The 18,031-nt window shown below is 38.5% G+C and overlaps 1 protein-coding gene across 1 annotated transcript; it reads left to right on the top strand.

Annotated features, from left to right (window-relative positions):
- The first annotated feature begins 11,867 nt into the window (after positions 1–11,867).
- On the top strand, positions 11,868–17,558 carry LOC121642545 (homeobox protein MSX-2-like). The gene is made up of 2 exons (XM_041989296.1): positions 11,868–12,358; positions 12,866–17,558. The coding sequence occupies exons 1-2, from the start codon at positions 12,061–12,063 to the stop codon at positions 13,312–13,314; spliced, it is 747 nt and encodes a 248-aa protein (XP_041845230.1). The 5' UTR covers positions 11,868–12,060; the 3' UTR covers positions 13,315–17,558.
- The last annotated feature ends 473 nt before the right edge of the window (positions 17,559–18,031 follow it).

Raw genomic sequence — 18,031 nt, 5'->3', positions numbered from 1 at the left:
AATCGTTACCTGGTCTAGTTATAAGGTAGCAGTCACTCTGTAGTGCCTTTGTAAGCATGTATTGTTTGATGTTGGTGGAGACTTTCAGAGCAATAAATTGTCTTGTAACATGCATGGAGTTTGTCTCTTTTAGTTACAGTGAGTAGTGAAGGATCATATAGGCCAATTAAACGAATAACACAGCAAACCATTTCCATGAGAAAATATAGATTTGTTTGCATTTGACAATAATGATTTTTAACTGAGTTTATCCAAAGAGAAACTTGTAAGAGTTACTATAAATCCACAAGAGGGCGCTCTCCCTCTAGTATTACTTTCTTATGCGGGTTCAGTGATAAGTCACACCCCACAGGACAGTTTTATTATTAAATATGGAAAATGTTTACAGTGTTGCTACTCGCATAAAGCAACAGAATGAGAGTTGTATTAATAATATGTATTGGTACTATACTTTTTTGTTGTTTACTTTTCATTTTACACATCAGTGGGTTATCTTGTACTTCTGTAAATAGATGGATATTTGGATGATGTATGCCTTCAAAGATAGTAAAGCTTTACATATAATATGGTTCCAAAAGCAAGTTCACAGAAGTTTTTTTTTTCCTTACCTTTTCGTGACCAGCATCATGACAGCAGAATGATGGTCTTACTGCTGTGTTGTGCTCACCAAATTTATTTTGCCAAGAGTAGCTTTATGGATATAGGGCTTTTCTTGATTGCCAAATGAGTGCCAAATTTCAGCAATAAGTTGCAACTGTGCCTCCAAGGACGATGGCAAGCAGACTGAGAAGCCCCAAAGCACCAGGCAGCCAGCAACCATCATGGAGCACAGAACCAGGCAGCCCACCGCAGGGAGGACCACACACTCACCTAAAATGAGGTTAAGGAAGGCTGCATTCAGAGGACCCATGGCCATGGAGTATGGGTCCCAGGGAACCTGGGACAATTGCCCTGTCGGCCCTGCCAGACACTGGCTCCCCGAGTGCAAGCCTAGAGCCACCTACCTTCTGAGACAGGCCCTGCCCGGCAACCACAGGAAGACCAGGCCATTCCAGCAACCCCCTGTGTGGGTGGAGGAGTGATGGGTGTGTGGAAAGGTATAACCAGAAGGAAGGTGAGCTGCCCTGCTGGTGACAGTAGCGCCGCCCCCCCCCCCCCCCCCCCCGAACTTTCAATGAAGTTTAAAGTTTATTTTTCTTAACAAGATTTATGTCAGTAAGCCATCGTGAAAGCAGCATATGGCTGTGATTATTTAAACTGTGAAATAATTGCTGTTAAACTGTGGAGTCGGACAATTTGATTTAAATCGTTCTGCAGTTTCTGAATGCTTTGATTGATGAGCCTCATTGCCCGTGTTCAGAAGCCAGTTCTTTTACCCTTTTCAGTCCGGAACGTAGTGCAGCAGCCTTATCAGACTTCCCAGTAAACCTCTTAGAAGCGTTGCCTCTGCGAGTGTAGCATGTGTTGAAATATACTGTGAATTTTTTAATGTTTTCACAGAGTAACGGTTGAACTATGTTTACTTCAGAATACAATTTAGTCAAACATTTGTTTTGTTGTGGATTAGCAGATATATGCTGGTAAGATTAAATTTAATGTTAAAACAACTTTGCTTTTATTTGTGTGGTTTCCTGGTATGCCTGTGGTGATTCATTCAGTCCACAACCACAGAATAAAAGCTGTCTTTTTAAACATATCTCATAACAAGTTTGCAAAGAGTACAAAGCTGATTTGAACAACAGATAGTTTAGCAAGATTATTTGGGCCTTTGATGCACTGAATAATGTGATCATGCTGCTCTATATCTGACTTTTGTATACACAAGGATATTTTAAATCCTTAAAAAACAAATCCTTAACTCATGGGTTATTGTACTCTGCAGAAAATAAAGTATAAAATAAATACAGGCTTTGAACCAGTAATTGGGTAGTTTATTGAGGGTGTTGTAATAGCACTTAGGGTAAATGACTCAGAGCGGTGATTGGCTGTTCATCAGGCTGTGGGGCCATCAGAGTTGTGGTTTGTTAGGAGACTAGCAGACTGGAAGTTGTACCTCCAGACCACACTGCCAAACCAGTAGATCAGTAGTTTGCTGCATTGTTTACATGGTTAGAGACCTGAGGATGTTATTAGGTTTAAGACAAGCTGTTTTTTTTTCCACAAAAGTTTAGGAAATAATTCACAGTAGTCTTGTTGTAGAGGAGACCTACGATAAGTCCACCATTCCTGTAAAATTTGCTTGAAAGTTCGAACTGGTGTGACTTAATATAACACCAGCTTTTACAGCATCTATTAAAAAAAGTCTCTTAAGTGAAAACACCTAGATAGCATTTCAGCGTGCATCTGCTTTTCTCGATGTATGACTCATTGTGTTTTAACACCTACATAGCGCATCCAGACTGAAATGGCTCATTGTGAGAAACAGGACCTGCTAATGTCAGCAAATTTGAGAGTTGTGTTGGCTGACTGCTGACTTGCAGGACAAACAAAACTTGCCAGAGCTCCAATCACCTGCTGGTGTAAAATAACTGAAGTGCATACTTCTAGAACAACTTATACCAACTTTTTACTGCATAAGTGAATGCTGTGCCATTTGGTTGACCTATTTTCTTATTTAGAAGTGACACTGTGTTTGTGCAATATTTTCAAGGAAATTTGAAGCAGACTTGAAATCGCAGTAATAGAAAATTCAGATTAGGTGTATTTCCAATAACTGGTTTGAAGATGATGTTGAATGGTGTCATTGCAGCATAACTATAAGCTACTAAACAGAGGATAAAGTTATGCCTATAAGCTTAAAATTATTTAAGTAAATAAATATCGATGCTATATTTTCTCAGAGAGGAAATTAATTCATATTCATGTTATAAGCAGTGTTGTGCATGTTATTTTAACAAAAAATCATTATATTTACCTGCAAAGAGTAACGGTGTTAGTCACAGTTACAGCATTATAAAAGTAATAAGTTACTTGGGAAAAGTAACTATTTCTTTATTTAAAAAAATCTTCAAATATGTTCCCTTTAACGAAATTTTAAATCCATCTGAATGTTAATTTATTCATAATGAAACCGAATACTAGATCTGACTAATGGTTGAAGTGGAACCCTAATGACAGAAAAATCATGGACACTAATCTCAGGCTGCTGGATGTCGGATCTTCTCTTCAGGAGAGGAGCTCCTCGCGGTTCTACCCGCCTACAGCCACCATGAAAAAACAAACACACACAAAAAAAGCGTTTCTGATTATCATGACCCCATTTCTCGTAACGTTCTTGTCTTTTATCTCTGTGAGGGAAAAGTGATGTCTGGTTCCAGAACTCTTAAAACTCTTCCTTTGTTTTCTCTGGACTCGCCGTTGCTGCGTCTCCGGGTGTGTGTTTGTGTGTGGCAGCGCACCCTGACTGGGTCCGCTCCTCAGCCGGGCGGTGACCCGGGGAGAAGTGAGCGGCGGAGGAGGAAAGCGTTTGCCGGTGGAAGGAGGTTTCACCAAAACAAAAGAGGCTCTTTCAGAGCGAAGTTGATCATTTAAAAAAGCTATAATTTTATACGCCTCTCTTTCAGGTTGTAAGTGCAGTGTCCATTGGAGGCCTACCTCGCTGCAAAATCAGCAGAAGTTGTTGAGGAATTAATGTGAAGTTATCTACTGAACAAATAAAGAACCACACATCAATCTTATCAGCCTGGAACATTTTCTGACTTTATCGGAATACCGACTCTGACTGTTTGTTCCACCCATGTGGATCTGAGCGGGTCGATGCCCCGCGGGTTTAAATGGAGTGAAAACTCACGCGATAAAAACGCGGACCCACTTCTCTTGCACGCGATAACAACACAAGGCAACTCTTCTACTCGAACATTGAGAGTATTCTCCAGTTTCAGGCGTATTACTCACCCCAAAAAACAAAAACGAATCTTATCTCTCAATAGTAACGTGCTGTCAGTAACGTTTTATCCCAAGTAAAGGTAATGGCATTGTAACGATGGGAATTGTAATTAGATTACCCATTACCGAAAAAAAGTAGTGCCGTTAGTAACGCTCTCTATATTAACCCTGTCACTTCCATAACTGGTTAAAAGTAAAGTTAGTGAAGTTTAAGCTGCATCATTGTTTAAGTACACTTTAATTAAAATGACTGTTTTTAATGAGAAAATTAACTTTTTATTCATTCCACTTTCAACCACAGCTCTGTTTCACTTTAAGTGGCAGCATAGAACACGTCTATTATACAATGTTAGGCTTTAAACATTCATTTTATCGAATGAAATTTAAAACTGAAAGAAAGAAGGAAAAACACTACCTTTAAAAACAGATATTAAACATAATTTTCCATTTAGAGGAGACCCCATCTCATGGTTTTACTGTTTTGTTTTTAATACTTTGAAAAGTTTTTCATGGCCACACACGCACGTTCACACGTGCATGCTCACAAACGTGCTCGTCTCTCCATCCGCTTCTGGCTAGATGTTGCTGTTGTTTGTGTGTTGGTACGTTTCTCTGCAGGTAAGTTTGATGACTACTGTACTTTTTTATATCATCATTATCCTATTTTCTTTATGTATCATGCAGTACTGTGGTAGTTTATATATATATATATATATATATAATGTGTTTTAGGCAGCCTAGACAACTGTTATTTTCACATTTAATCCTGTCCTTTTATCCCTTTTTTTTTTACCCCTCTTTCTCTATCTCCCTGTCAGGTTTGGCACTGACATATAAAGACTAAAGAAAATAAGTTTACAATAAAAATAATAAAAATACCAAGGGCAGGCATGTATACAACATGTCTCCCTTAGTAGAGCAAATCTGACAAGCAAAATATGACACACAGACCACTGTTCTGTATGTTAGGATGCTGGACAGGACAGGGTTTAAAAAAAAAAAGTTTTTCTCTCACCTTTTTTCGCAGAACGTTTACATTCCTTTACTTCAATCTAACTTTTAACATAATAACATTACATTTTCCTTAAACTTAAAAATTCTTGGATTAAAAGTCACAGCGGGGTTATTGTGTCTCATGTTTGTGTTTTCCTAAGATACCAATTCTTTTATTGTCTTCACTGCCAGACAGACTTCAGGATGTTGAAATTTGCAGGAAAACAAAAGCTGTCACTGAGTTTCGTCAGCCATAACTAAGTCAACAGGGAGCATCTGTTTGCATGTGCAAACAACTGAAGCATTTCACTAATCTTCTTGTCCTCTCCTCCGGATAGTTTGTCAAAGTCCCGTTCTAGCTGTGTGTCACCTGGTTGTGGGTGCAATTAAGTGTAATCATGCTGCCTGGAGGAGGCGATAAAGCAGAGGTGCCCCCCTCTGCAGAGGACTCCTGTATTTGTGCATATGCATTACATAAAGAATGTAGAAGTGACTTTGTAATGGTAAACAAAATAAGGACATTATGTTTTAATGCAGCAAATTTTGGTTTTCATTATTTCCTTACTGAGTTTTAATGAAAAGAAGCTGAGGTCATTTTGTTCAAACCCAGTGGTTCCTCGACTGCTCTCCCTGCATGTCTGGACTCTGTCACCCTTTTTTTTTTATCTAACTTGTCCTGTCCAGCATTGTAGCAAGCAGAATGATGGTCTGGTGCTTTAAGGGTATAAGGCTCCTTTTCTGATGAATCTTTGTCACCCTTTGTTAAGCCCATTGTAATTAGTCTGGACGTAAAGGTTGACTCTAAGTTTAAATTGGACAAACAGATTAATAATGTGGTTAAGTCCAGTTTCTTTCAGTTTAGGCAGCTAACAAAAATTAAGCCGGTTTTGTTTGGAAAGGATTTTGAGAGAGTCATTAATGCTTTTATAACAACAAGGTTGGACTCTTGTAGCGCTCTGGATGTAGGGGTTTAGTCAAGTTTCTCCCTCAGATGGTCCAAAATGCAGCTGCTCCCTTGTTGACCGGCATCTGTAAGTCAGAGCACATCTCACCTGTTCTGGCTTCACTTCGTTGGCTTCCTGTTGGTTTTAGAGTCCATTTGAAACTTTTTCTTTTAATGTGTAAATCTCTGAATGGTCTAGCACCACAATATTTATCAGACCTGTTTCAGCCCTACACTCGACTACACACGACTTTTAAGGTCTGCTGACCAGCAGCTCCTGGTTGTTCCTAAGACGAGGCTGAAACTTAGGGGACCGGGCTTTCGCTGTGGCAGCACCAACCAGCTGCCTTCAAACATAAAGCAGGCCTCCTCGCTGTCTGTCTTTAAAACTCTTCTTAAAACCCACTAATTTTCTTTGTCTTTTAAAACCAGTTTAGTTGATGCTTTCATGTTTTTTTTAAAGGTTTTATTGTTTTTGGTCATTTTATAATTATAATTCCTGACTGATGTTTTTGGCCTATGTTCATTTCTAGATATACATGTTTTGTAAATGATTTCTTATTGTTTTAGTTTTCAGTACTTTGGTCAACAGTGCTGTGTTTAAAGTGCTCTATAAATAAACTGGATTGAATTGGGTTGTTCAGTCCTGTCATAAAGACATTCAACATAGAACAAAGGCAATCTTATCCAATATTTAACTTTGAAACTGAGTTATAAATATATACTCATCTTGAATTTGATGTCTACATTATATTACAAAACTGTGGAGTTGTAATCTCTGCAAGCAAAGGACAAGCACACTTTACTCACCTGTGACCTAATTTTGAAATGAATGAATACTTTCTTATCCACAAAGGAAATATTTGGATGTTGGCATATAAATTATTAAAGAAAAACTGTAATTACAATTAATATTGTACAATACAATTAATTAATACAAATAATATTTATACATTAAATATAAAAGTCGGTGTACAAACTTTTGGACAGTTGGAAGAGTAGCAGAGGGCGAGAAGTTTAATTGAAATATTCAGAGATTACCATAAATTCGTTGGGGTGTTGCACCCTGGTATAAACTAGGCTGAAGACATCATCTAGCAGACAACATTAACAGAAACTCAAAGCTGCTGTAACTGGTTAATATCAGGGTCATAGTGACATGTGCAGGATTTATTTCAGTCTCACCGCTCTGCCTGCAGTCTGTCCGTCTGTACATTAGTCTAAGTGGGAGATCGGGAAATACATTTGGAGCTATGTTGAGTTGAAACAGATAATCCTGTATTCCTGCTGCACCACATCAGTACTCCAAGTTTGTTTATTTTACTACAAGTGATCTCTTGTTCCTCCTTATAATGAAAGGAGGAAATAGTTGAAACTTCCTACCCCTTACTTTCCATTTTATTCTTGCCCTGCTATTGTGACATCTCCTCTTCCACTCATCTGGAGTTTTACACTCATCCAGGTGTTACTTGGACTTTTCCATGTGTATGGTTCATCATCACAACAGATGTTTAAAAAGTACCAGCATAAATAATACCACAGCATCCAAACAAGTGTAGAAAAATTTCCCCAAAATCATCTAGATAATGGAAAAAAATCTCAGGAAGATACTACGGCAACAGGCTGCCACAAGTGTGACTTCAATTTAGAAATATGAATAACATTTTTTTCCAGCTGTGACTATATTCCGCTCACTTTCATGAAAACTTGCTGAAAGATTCATTTGTGAGGTTTTTCTGTTTCAGTGAATATAATTTACCATTTGCATTTTGTGGTAAATGTGGGTCAAAATTGAGGGTCTGACTTGCAGCTAGACCATTCTGGTCCTTGAGTTGCCACTGCTCTGCAGGTTTTAGATGTTTCTCTTCTCCAGCACACCTGAATGAAATAACACAGATCTCTCCAGCAACTTGTTGCCAAGTTCTGCACATTCTTATTAGTGATCCATTCATTTGAATCTGGTGTGTTGAAGCATCCCTGTGCTTTGGCTAACTCCAAATGTCTGTTCATGCATAAAAAAGTGTCTGTAATTTATTGTGCTTGAATGGATAAAAAAAAAATTATCTACTTTTATTGTATAAGTATAATGAATTGACTTATTATAATCACTAATGTATGCAAAGACAGTGATGCAATAATTAGATTTACCCACAATAATTACATAATATAAGGAACTTAGCAAGGCAATAATGAGAAAACACATTCAGCTACTTCAGATAATTACTCTCTGCAGCTCAATCTGGCTTGTCTTTTTGCACTCAGTAAATAAAGTAAAAAAAATATGTGATACTTTTGCATTGATGATATTGAAAATTCAAAATTCATATTATAAAAAATAATCCAAACCCTAAAAAGTCATGTGGATCTTGTCTTTTTAACTGTTCACTACAATCTTTTTGAAGGTTTTGATGCTGAAGATTTTCTTTTGTTAACTAAATATGATACCTTTAAACATACAACAGTACTGAAGTACTCTTTTTTTTTAGCTTAGTACAGCTGGAGAGTATGCTTTCCTGTCTCCGGTAGTACTATTTTAGTTTTTGGTAAATAAACAGCTTTGGTACGGGTGGGTGTCAGCTTTATAACATAACTAATCTAAAGACATGCAGGCCACCCCAAATATAATCCTTTCTTTAGACCTTGAGGGGATAAAAGTTCATTTTAATTTTAGCTTTAATCCACGCTACCCTATACTTATAACAACATTAAGCATAAGTTGTATGGAGGTGGGTGATGATTATGCTTATTTCTCTTCTGAGATGTTTATTTGGACTGTCTTCAGATGAAATATTGATTTGGTCTTGATTGTCCCATGATGGTTGCAGTGAAATAATCACTGGTCCTTGTATGTTTGGGTGTTTCATTTTGAAACCTTTGAAGATGATGCTGCATGGCCTGGAAACGATGCCACTGCTAAAGTCTCATTAAAACAAGGTCCGGTCTGAGGCTCGGCAATATGGAGTTGCATAATCATAATCACAGCCCTCCTGCGATTAGTTTGTTTGTTGATTACTCATATGACCGCCTTTATATGTTCTATTTTCATCATTATAAATTCATGTGAAGGAAATTTCCATTGAGTGCTTCTTTCGTGACTCTAGAGAGCCATTTAATGACACCTCAGGTATTTGTGAGACAAAGAGGGAAGCACATCTCAGTACTGCTCTAATCTTTAAATTTTGCCATCAGAGCTAGTGGCGCTGGAACAAAATGCTTGCCAGGATGTTTGGTGTGAGCTGGAGTATTTAGCTCTTCTGGTTCGTTGGTGCTCTGCTTGGACAGTTTTCTATCGTGAGTCTGCTTACTGCTGGAAAGACTGCAAAGATAAATTACACTGTTGACAGATTACAGGGGGCAGATTTTTGTTTAGAAGTTTCTTGCGTATTCCCCCCAAAAATACACATGCTTCTTTTCCCATCTTGATATTTTTGGATAGCATGAGAAAACCAGAATGTTAACAACACCAAACCATTGAAAACGCAGCAGAGCAGATTGTTTTTCCTACAACTTTTCGCAATACTTTTCTCTTTTTGCTCAAACCAACATTTATAACTTCAGGATTGTCAGTAATAGAAAAAAAGGTGCAAAAATGCCATTCAGCTAAATAAAGATAAAACTGAAATCATGTTTGGAAACAAAGATGAGCGTTCAAATATAAGTGCCCAGCATCAGTCAGCCAGAAATCTTGGTGTCATTTTGGACTCTGAGCTGAATTTTAACAGCAACATTAAAGCAGTGACCAAATTAGCCTTTGACCAACAGGAGACTTTATCTAGACAAGGAGGTTTGATGGCTCAGCATGGTTCATGCATTTGTTTTCAGTAGTCTTAACAAATGTAATGGAGTTTTTACAGGTCTCTAAAAATCACTGAGACAGCTGCAACTAATCCAGAATGCTGCTGCTTGTATCCTCACAAAGACCAAAGCAAGGGAACACATCCCTCCAGTTCTCAGGTCGCTGCACTGGCTTTCTGTGTGCCAAAGAAATTATTTTAAATTTGCTGCTGGTGTACAAAGCTCTGAATGGTTCTGGTCCAGCGGATATTTCTGATCTGCTGACACTATGAGCCACGACACCTCTAAGATCCTTTGGGTCGAGTTTGATTTCCATCCAGAGGGTTAAAACCAAAAAAAAAGGAGTATCAGCATTTAGTTTCTATGCTTCTAATATCTAGAACACTTTACCAGAAAATCTGAAGTCTGCTCCAAACCTTATTTCTTTTAAAGTGGGTCTTTTTTTTTTGTTGATGCTGTTTTTAAAGGCATTTCATTGATCGGGTGCTAGATTGTTGTACCCTTTTCTGTCTGATAACAAATGCTTCACAAACTGGTGCCTACTTGTTTGAAGGTGGTCTACCATACCCTCTGACATCCAGATTTATGTAGACAGTAAGGAGAAGAGTCAAGTATAAAGGGATATGTGTGGGTGTGGGTCATGGCTTAAGCTCAGTTTGGGGTGGAAGATGTGGAGCAGTGTTTCAGGCGATCCAAGCCCGGTGAGGCTGAGTATCACAGCTGCAGTGTGTTCTTTAATCAGCCAGCCTGTCTGTATGCTGAGGCCCTGGACTCACCATGTTTGGAGCTGACATCTCTCAGACTTGTTTTGCAATCATTAATTTTCAATTTGTGTTGACTTTGTGAAAAAAAAAGAATAAAAAAAATTGTTGCTCTGTCCACCTGTGTGTGTGTGTGTGCTGTGTAATCAGTAAAGAACCCATAGAAATGAAAAGCTAAAGTTTAGATACCAAGGAGCTGAGACCCTGATTCCACCGTTATCCTGCTGATTAGAGATTACATTTTCTCTGAGAGCTGATCACAGAGCTCTGGACAGAACACTGTAGTTGCTTCATTCACCAGTGGCCTTTGTTTGTGGGGACATCTGTCCATGAGATGAACACAGCAGATACAGTTGAAGATTTAGAAGCAAACGAGGCTCTGAGCACATTAATTTTGCATCATCTTCTGGGCATGTCTGGTCTTGGATGAATGAATGCTCCATCTCACCCAGAATGACATTATACATTGCGCTCTTCCACCATTGTGATTTTATCATCTACCCTCTTTTTGGCTGGTTCTTGATGTCGCATTACTTCATCCCTTTGCTGGGTTGGTTTGAGACAGTTATTAAGAAGGCAAGAGCTGCAGTTGTACCCCTCATGATGTTTCCTAATGCTTTAGAGCCCTACTGGTGTGAGCTTCAAACACAGCGAGAGACACCTCTGTCTCCACAAACAGAGCAGAGACTGGGGCTAATCGCAGCGGGCGCCTTAGACTCCAGGAAGGTAGCAATTTTCCATCATTACCGTTAAATCCTGCTTAAAAGAACCGGATTCCACAGGCCTAATTACAAGGTGTTAATAATAACAATGTAATGACAGTGATTTTAAGTCCTTCCCAAAACCCTAATCCATCTTCCAACTGACTCTCACATTTAAGTACCTGTTTTCTACATAGTGCTGTCTGAATTTTAAAAGCAGCATGATTCTTATTGATTACCATTGTGATTACTCCCTACACAGTGGTGTCAAGGCTCTGCAAGTTAGAACTTGATTAAGGAGCTTTTTCAGGCATTGTTAAGTAGAACTACTGCTCTTGAGACAGATGTCTCTCATGCTTTTCATCCTGGTGCTGCAGACTGTCCGAGACACAGACAGGCAAATCCACGAGTCTAATTGCAGGATGGGATAGAGTTAAGCAGATGGGAATGAAATGTACATGCTATTTACTAGCAGGGTTTAGTATTAGTTCCTTAAATTTATGCAAAACTGTTATGTATTAATTCAGGATTAAGCCTGCTAACACTTTTCTGCTTTCAGTTTCAACTAATGATGCGCAGTTTGCAGACCAAAAGAAGTGTGACACAAAATGCCACTTTATGATAAAACATAATGCGCTGCTTTTAAAACAAGTTAAGTAATTGCCGCTAAATGAGGCTGATGAGTTGCTGACCGGCTGTCTGGATGGGGGTGTGGCAGATTCCATCGCCCCAAACACGCCGTCCAATCACAAGTCTTCTCCCACATTTGGGATCAGGACGCATCTGGTCCCGACTGCTCCCCAGATTTTTTTCCTTGCACCACCTTTTGTCAACTTTGTGGCAACTCAGCAGAAGTTACTCCGACTTGTTTTGGTTTTGTTTCTTTTATTTCACAGACTACAGGCTGCATATTTGTACTTCGGCTCAGGAAGGAATGAGTTTCCCGGACTGGAATTAGAAGCGGATCCAATAAAAAGACAGCATGTCTGCTACCGGAGACCCGAGAGACGAGTTTTCCACTGACGAGGATGTGGAAGCAGCGACGCTGAAGAGGCGCACAGAGCAGGTGTCCCGCTTGCCCTTCAGTGTTGAGGCGCTCATGTCGGACAGGAGGTCGCCGCCAGCAACTAACGGAGAGACGGGAAATTACACTTTGACCGATGACACTGCGCACAGGCCGGATGAGATTTCCCATCAGCTGGTATCTATTAAACCAGAGCCACTAGAGCAAGGAGGAAGTCCTTGGGTATCCAACTCATTAGAGATGTCAACAAAAGCTCGTAAGTCAACTTTCAGTACGATTTTACTGTCAAATCTTGCTTGATAAACTAGTTTACTAACGATTCGGTTTCAAGCGTAAAAAACAAAGAGAAAAACATGCAAATATAACTTCTAGCTCCAGCTGAATCAGTAAAAGTCACTTTTGTATTCAAGTGTTTTATTAACAGTTTGAGTTTATCCCGCTTTTTAAACGTGTTTCTAATAAACCATTTTCTTTGTTTCAGTTTGATATATATACATATATATATATATATATATATATATATATATGTATATATATATATATATATATACATATATATATAGGCCTATATATGTGTGTGTGTGTGTGTGTGTGTGTGTGTGTGTGTGTGTGTGTGTATGAACCCTAATAAATAGGGAAGCTTCAGTCAGCATCAGTTTATTAATTTAATAATGAGCATATTTCAGTCTGCAATCAGTTAAGTGGTCATTAGACAATACAGAATATTAAATGTTTGACCAAATCATTCAACTTTGTCCTCTAGGTCAGATCAGTCCTGCAGTTTGCTCCTTGAGGAAGCACAAAACCAACCGCAAGCCTCGCACTCCCTTTACCGCAGTGCAACTCCTCACCCTGGAGAGGAAATTTCATCAAAAGCAGTACCTATCCATCTCCGAACGGGCCGAGTTCTCCTCCTCCCTGTCACTGTCCGAGACCCAGGTCAAGATCTGGTTTCAAAATCGACGAGCCAAAGCCAAGAGGCTTCAGGAGGCCGAGGTGGAGAAACTCAAGATAGCTGCCGGTGTTGCCTCCAAAGCTGTGTTCTATCCAGGCTTTTCTTCTGTTGCCTTTTCACAAAGTGTTAACATGCAGACTGGTTCAGCAGGGCTGTACAGACTGGGATGCTCATACAGCCGCACCCCCTTCCTCCCTGCTGCACACCTGGCCATGTACGCCTCACAACTCGGCTACAGCCTGTTTCCCTTGTCCTGAGAGGGGGCGGCAATGCACTGAAAGAATCATTAAGCAATGAGCCATATGAAAAAAACATAATTTCAAAAGATTTATGAAGTTGAAGCTTCCTGGTGTTTTCTTGTCTCGAATTACAATTTATTTTAAATAATAAATGTCATTAATTTCGAAAAGACTCCATCAGTGGGAGGCCAAAGATAAAGCATCCTCACAGTCTTTATTTGAAGTTTGCAAATATTCTCTTCTTAATATCAGATGATGTGTTTTGCCGCCTTCTGAATAGTTTTCACTTCTTTTATTGTATTTTGTGAATAGCTTAAGTGTATTTTTTTTTACTTGTTAGCATTGAAAATATGGAGAAGTTAGAGAATGACAGTTTAGGTGGGGGCAAGCCAGTAACTGCATCCAATACTCCCACATGAGGCATACTGTATTTTCTTTTTATAGCTCTTAGTCATATATTTAATGGTGCTTATCTAGATTTTTAAATGCTAATATTTTATTTGTATTAAAATGAAACACCCTTAATCATTTTCTACTGCTTTTTCGTAGCATGCATTAAATATAAAGCAATAGAAATGACCTGGTAAGCTGAATCTGGCCAGTATAGTTGTGTAGTAAAACACCAACTTTGATTTGTGTTTCCACAATGAGCTGGTCTTTATATCGTCAGCTGGTAACCCATCTGCTTCCTCTTGTTTACCCCACCTTCATCTTTGTGGCTCTCATTTAAAAGCAGCTAGTTGTTTGTACTTTAGAACTGCTGCTCTCCCAGAAATCCTATTTACCAAACTTCTGCAGTGATCAAACCTCCTCTCACAGCACAGGCCACCCCACGTAAGGGCTTCAAATAATGAGTAAAATCTCTGTTCTGTTCTAGTTTCATGATTGTGCAACATTCATTTTATTATTTTATTATTTAATAATGTTTCCTCTTGCAGTTACAAATAGAAATGTCTTCTGTGAGAAGTACCACTACAACATCATAGATTTTTAACTATTGATCATAAATGGTTTAGTTCCATCCTAGCTAAAAGTGACAGCTTTGCGCACTGCATCAAAAATTGGCCACTTTATCTGTCACTTCTGGTCAGGAAATGGCTAAACCACAAGTTTAGAGTTTGTTGAGCCCAACAAATTTATAAAGAAATCATTTCTTTTTTAAATCAGTGTGAGCTGGTTAGATAGCGTCACTATTTATTTGTTTGTAACAGCAGTGTTGCTGTATCAAGTGATGGAAATAATGCTGAATGAGTCGTTTCTCTTTCACTTATTGAAAGAACCCTGTCATAGTAACATGGAGGAAAATAACGACACAGTTGGCTTCATCCTATTATTGCAGTGGCTGTCCATGTGAAACTTTACATTGAATTTCCACATGTATTACCCAGGGAGCCTTTGATGTAAGGAAGCTGTGCGTGACAGAAATTTAGTGTAACCACTGAGCTGCTCACTTACCAATCAGCTTTAGAGCTTTATACTGAAGACTGAGAGCATGGTATAGTGCAGTATGACTGCTGCTCTCATGGTCTGTGGTAAACGAGTTGAGCATTTGTAGTTTGAAACATTTCTTCTGCCATATGTGCCTTATTATTTTTGGCATAAATGAGCATTCTCTGTAAATAGCACCTCTTTACAAGCTAAATTGTAAGCAGGCTTTCACGTTGCTCTTGATATTGTGGAGATTTGGATTTTTGTTAACTTTTCTGAAGTTTTGTACTAAAGATAAATTCAGTCTCTTACTGTGAACGTTGCAATGCTGCATCATACCAGGCTGTCCCCTTGCAATCACTGGTTTAACTGTGCTTGTCCCAGAATACTGGCTCCAAAACTCTGTGAAATTAACAGACTTGTTGATAACAGAACAGGTTATTATATGGTCTCTCTCCTTCTGTAAACTTGGAAAAAGCTTGTTACCACTAGCAAATATTTCACAGTCCATTTACTTTCCTCCATTTGAAAAGTAAACTCAGCATTATGCTTGTAGTAAGGCCCTTAATGGCTTTGATTGGCCAATAACCACAGTCTCAGTTTCAGATGTTTCAGTGACAAATAAAATCTGAAAAAGAAAAAAATGAATAATTATTATAACCCTAAACCCTGGAAATGAATTGGAAAAAATAAATAAATAAAAAGACAACATTCGACAAAAAATGACAGAAGTGTGTCTTGAGTTTCTTGGGCTGAATAGTCAGTAAGGGTTCAGCTAAAGCAAGTTTTAGAATGTCGTTAGCTGAAAGGGCAAACAGGTCCAACACAGCGCATAAAGGCTTAAAGGATACATTCACATTTTCAACTCCATCTTAATGAGTACTCATCTTCCGGTAATGTGCATGGAAACAGCTTTTGGTTGCAATCATTCTTCCTCTTCATACTGACAGAAAAGAGATTCCCTTTAAACTGGCTTCCAACTAAGAAGACAGGACAAAAACTGCTCTTTGCATGCAAACTACTTTCTGAAGTTAAAATGCTGAAATTCTAGTAATAATAATGCGAATAAAAGATCAAGCTTCTTTTGCATTTATGTTTGCCATTATGTTCAGAAAATGAACCCTTATTGTCTAATTAAGAAATGCTAACAGATTTGAAAGTGATTGTGAATCATGGTAAGCTCACTGCAGGACTGAAAAACTCTTGCAGTTGTTACCAAAATCCACTAGATGTAGCAGCTTCCTATCTGTTGCTGTTTAGAAACCAGCATCTGTGTAGTAGTTCTTCGTATTTAAAAGACATTGATCAGAGCACTTTAGTTAACACCATAACATCTTAGACAGAGTTTACATGATGGTTAACTTGCAAGTCTCCATTTCTTAGGTAATGTATGTTAAATTCTTTATGAGTAACCTGGTGATTAAAAACAGAAAACTGAGTTTCTTATACACTCATTAAATTAAATGGTGCATCATTTCTGCTTCTATTGTAAATTAAATATTCAGACTGAGGACAAATGACTCCCCTGTTCTCTTTTATATTGAAATAGATGAAGATATGCACTGAAACAAGCAGCTGTTTAATTCTACCAGACATTTGTAGCACTCAGAATGACAGGACGTGGTTTATGAATGAATTTATTCTGCTAAAATCTGTTCAAGGCTAAAGAAAGGAGTCTGAACCTTTGCTCCAAAAGAAGAGAAAAGCCACAGTTGGATTTCTCGCTGCCCCTCTCCTCTCCTGTCCCAACCTGTTGAGCAGAAAACTGAGATTCAGTTCAATCTATCAGCATCCAACTGCACACATCTTAGCTCAGATACACTTCATGCTTCATAGCAAAAAAAACCCCAAAAAGAACCACCACACTTCTCACAAAGGGAGGCAGAAATGTGATATGTGAGAGATTGGATAGGGGAGCAGAATTTTCTTTTACTATCCAGAAGAGTTAAACATTTTATGGTGTATACTAAGCAGCACCTAGAAGAAATGAGCTCCAAGCAGCTTTGTAGCTCCAACAGCAGCATCAATGAACACTGTGAGGTCATGTTTGCTGTTATAATGAATCATAAAGCTAATGTAGTCAACTCCACTGATCACATGATGGTGAGACGTTTTCTGTATGTGCATCATTTTTCTGTACTACACTAATGTCAAATATTTGTTAATAAGTGTTTTTTATGTTTCAACTTGAATGTGTTTTCCTAGGTTGCAGACTGCTGAAAGCCACTATACATTGACACATAGTTCAAAGTGCTATAATAAGAAAGGAAGTGCTTTCATCTTGTCTTCAAAGCTGCAAAGCAGGTGTGTGTCTCTGCACAGTCCCTGTGTTGTCCTCCATCAATGCTGTAAATTTTCAGGTTCTGCATCTCTGAACTTTTTTCTTTACTCTGTCCGTCTGTCTCAACATCATTAAAAGGCCTTACATGTTTAGTTCATGAAAGGTACAAAAAGGTGTCAGCAGTCTTGATCTAATTAGACACAAGTCAAGCTCCATCCCGTTGCTGTTATAGTTCATTTGTGTGCTTAATATGAAAGCATAAGCTGTGAATTCGATACAGTAACAAGTTCACAGATTCCTCACTGAGGGAATTTGATCTGTACCGAAACACACATGCTCACACGCAGACTTTGAGTAATCCCACTACTAGCAGTTTCTTTCTTTTGTTTAGTTCTTTCAGCTGGTTTCAAGGGACATTTCCCTCAAGCTGGCTGGCCAAACAACCTGACCCATTTAAACATAAAGACACACCTAAAAGCTTTGGCTTTGAGGTTTTGCGACAGAAAGCTTCTCTCTCTGCCTCTATGTTTTTTTTTTTTTTCCCATTTCCACAAAGATCTGGGGCACTGAACACAGAGATCATAGCAGAAATTAGAACAACACACTCCAGGATATTTTTCTTTTGTATTTGTGTTGATGTATTAAAGTTTTAAACATGCATTTTTCCGTGCATTTTTTTCTTAGTGTTCCTCTTTTGTCTCTTTATGTTTTTTTTTGTCTGAACTGCTGTGTATTTACTTTATCTCAGAGTGTTATTGTAGGAAAATTATTCTAGCCCCCTGCAAAGCAACAGCTTGGTGTTGTTTGCACTGACATGCATGTGTGCCTCCTCTGGAGCCCTGATGTTCCTTTGAAGGACTGACATGAACACATCTGGAGTTAATGTTGTTATTAACATGAAAGAGCAGAATAAAGTTGCATATTTGTTACCATTTATAATACTTTATCTTTAGCACATTGAGTACATCTTCCCTTTGTCCACATAATTAACCATAAGCCTTCAAAATATTAAATTTTTAAGAATCT

Source organism: Melanotaenia boesemani, chromosome 7 (assembly GCF_017639745.1).
Source record: "Melanotaenia boesemani isolate fMelBoe1 chromosome 7, fMelBoe1.pri, whole genome shotgun sequence".
Lineage (NCBI taxonomy): Eukaryota > Metazoa > Chordata > Actinopteri > Atheriniformes > Melanotaeniidae > Melanotaenia > Melanotaenia boesemani.
Note: the sequence above shows the minus strand (reverse complement) of the source record. Positions and strands in the feature narration are given on the sequence as shown.

Excerpts from the sequence above, each read along its gene's own strand:
- LOC121642545 (XM_041989296.1), top strand. The coding sequence starts at position 12,061 with ATGTCTGCTACCGGAGACCCGAGAGACGAGTTTTCCACTGACGAGGAT. Across the intron at positions 12,359-12,865 it reads AGAGATGTCAACAAAAGCTC|GTCAGATCAGTCCTGCAGTT; the intron begins GTAAGTCAACTT and ends TTTGTCCTCTAG.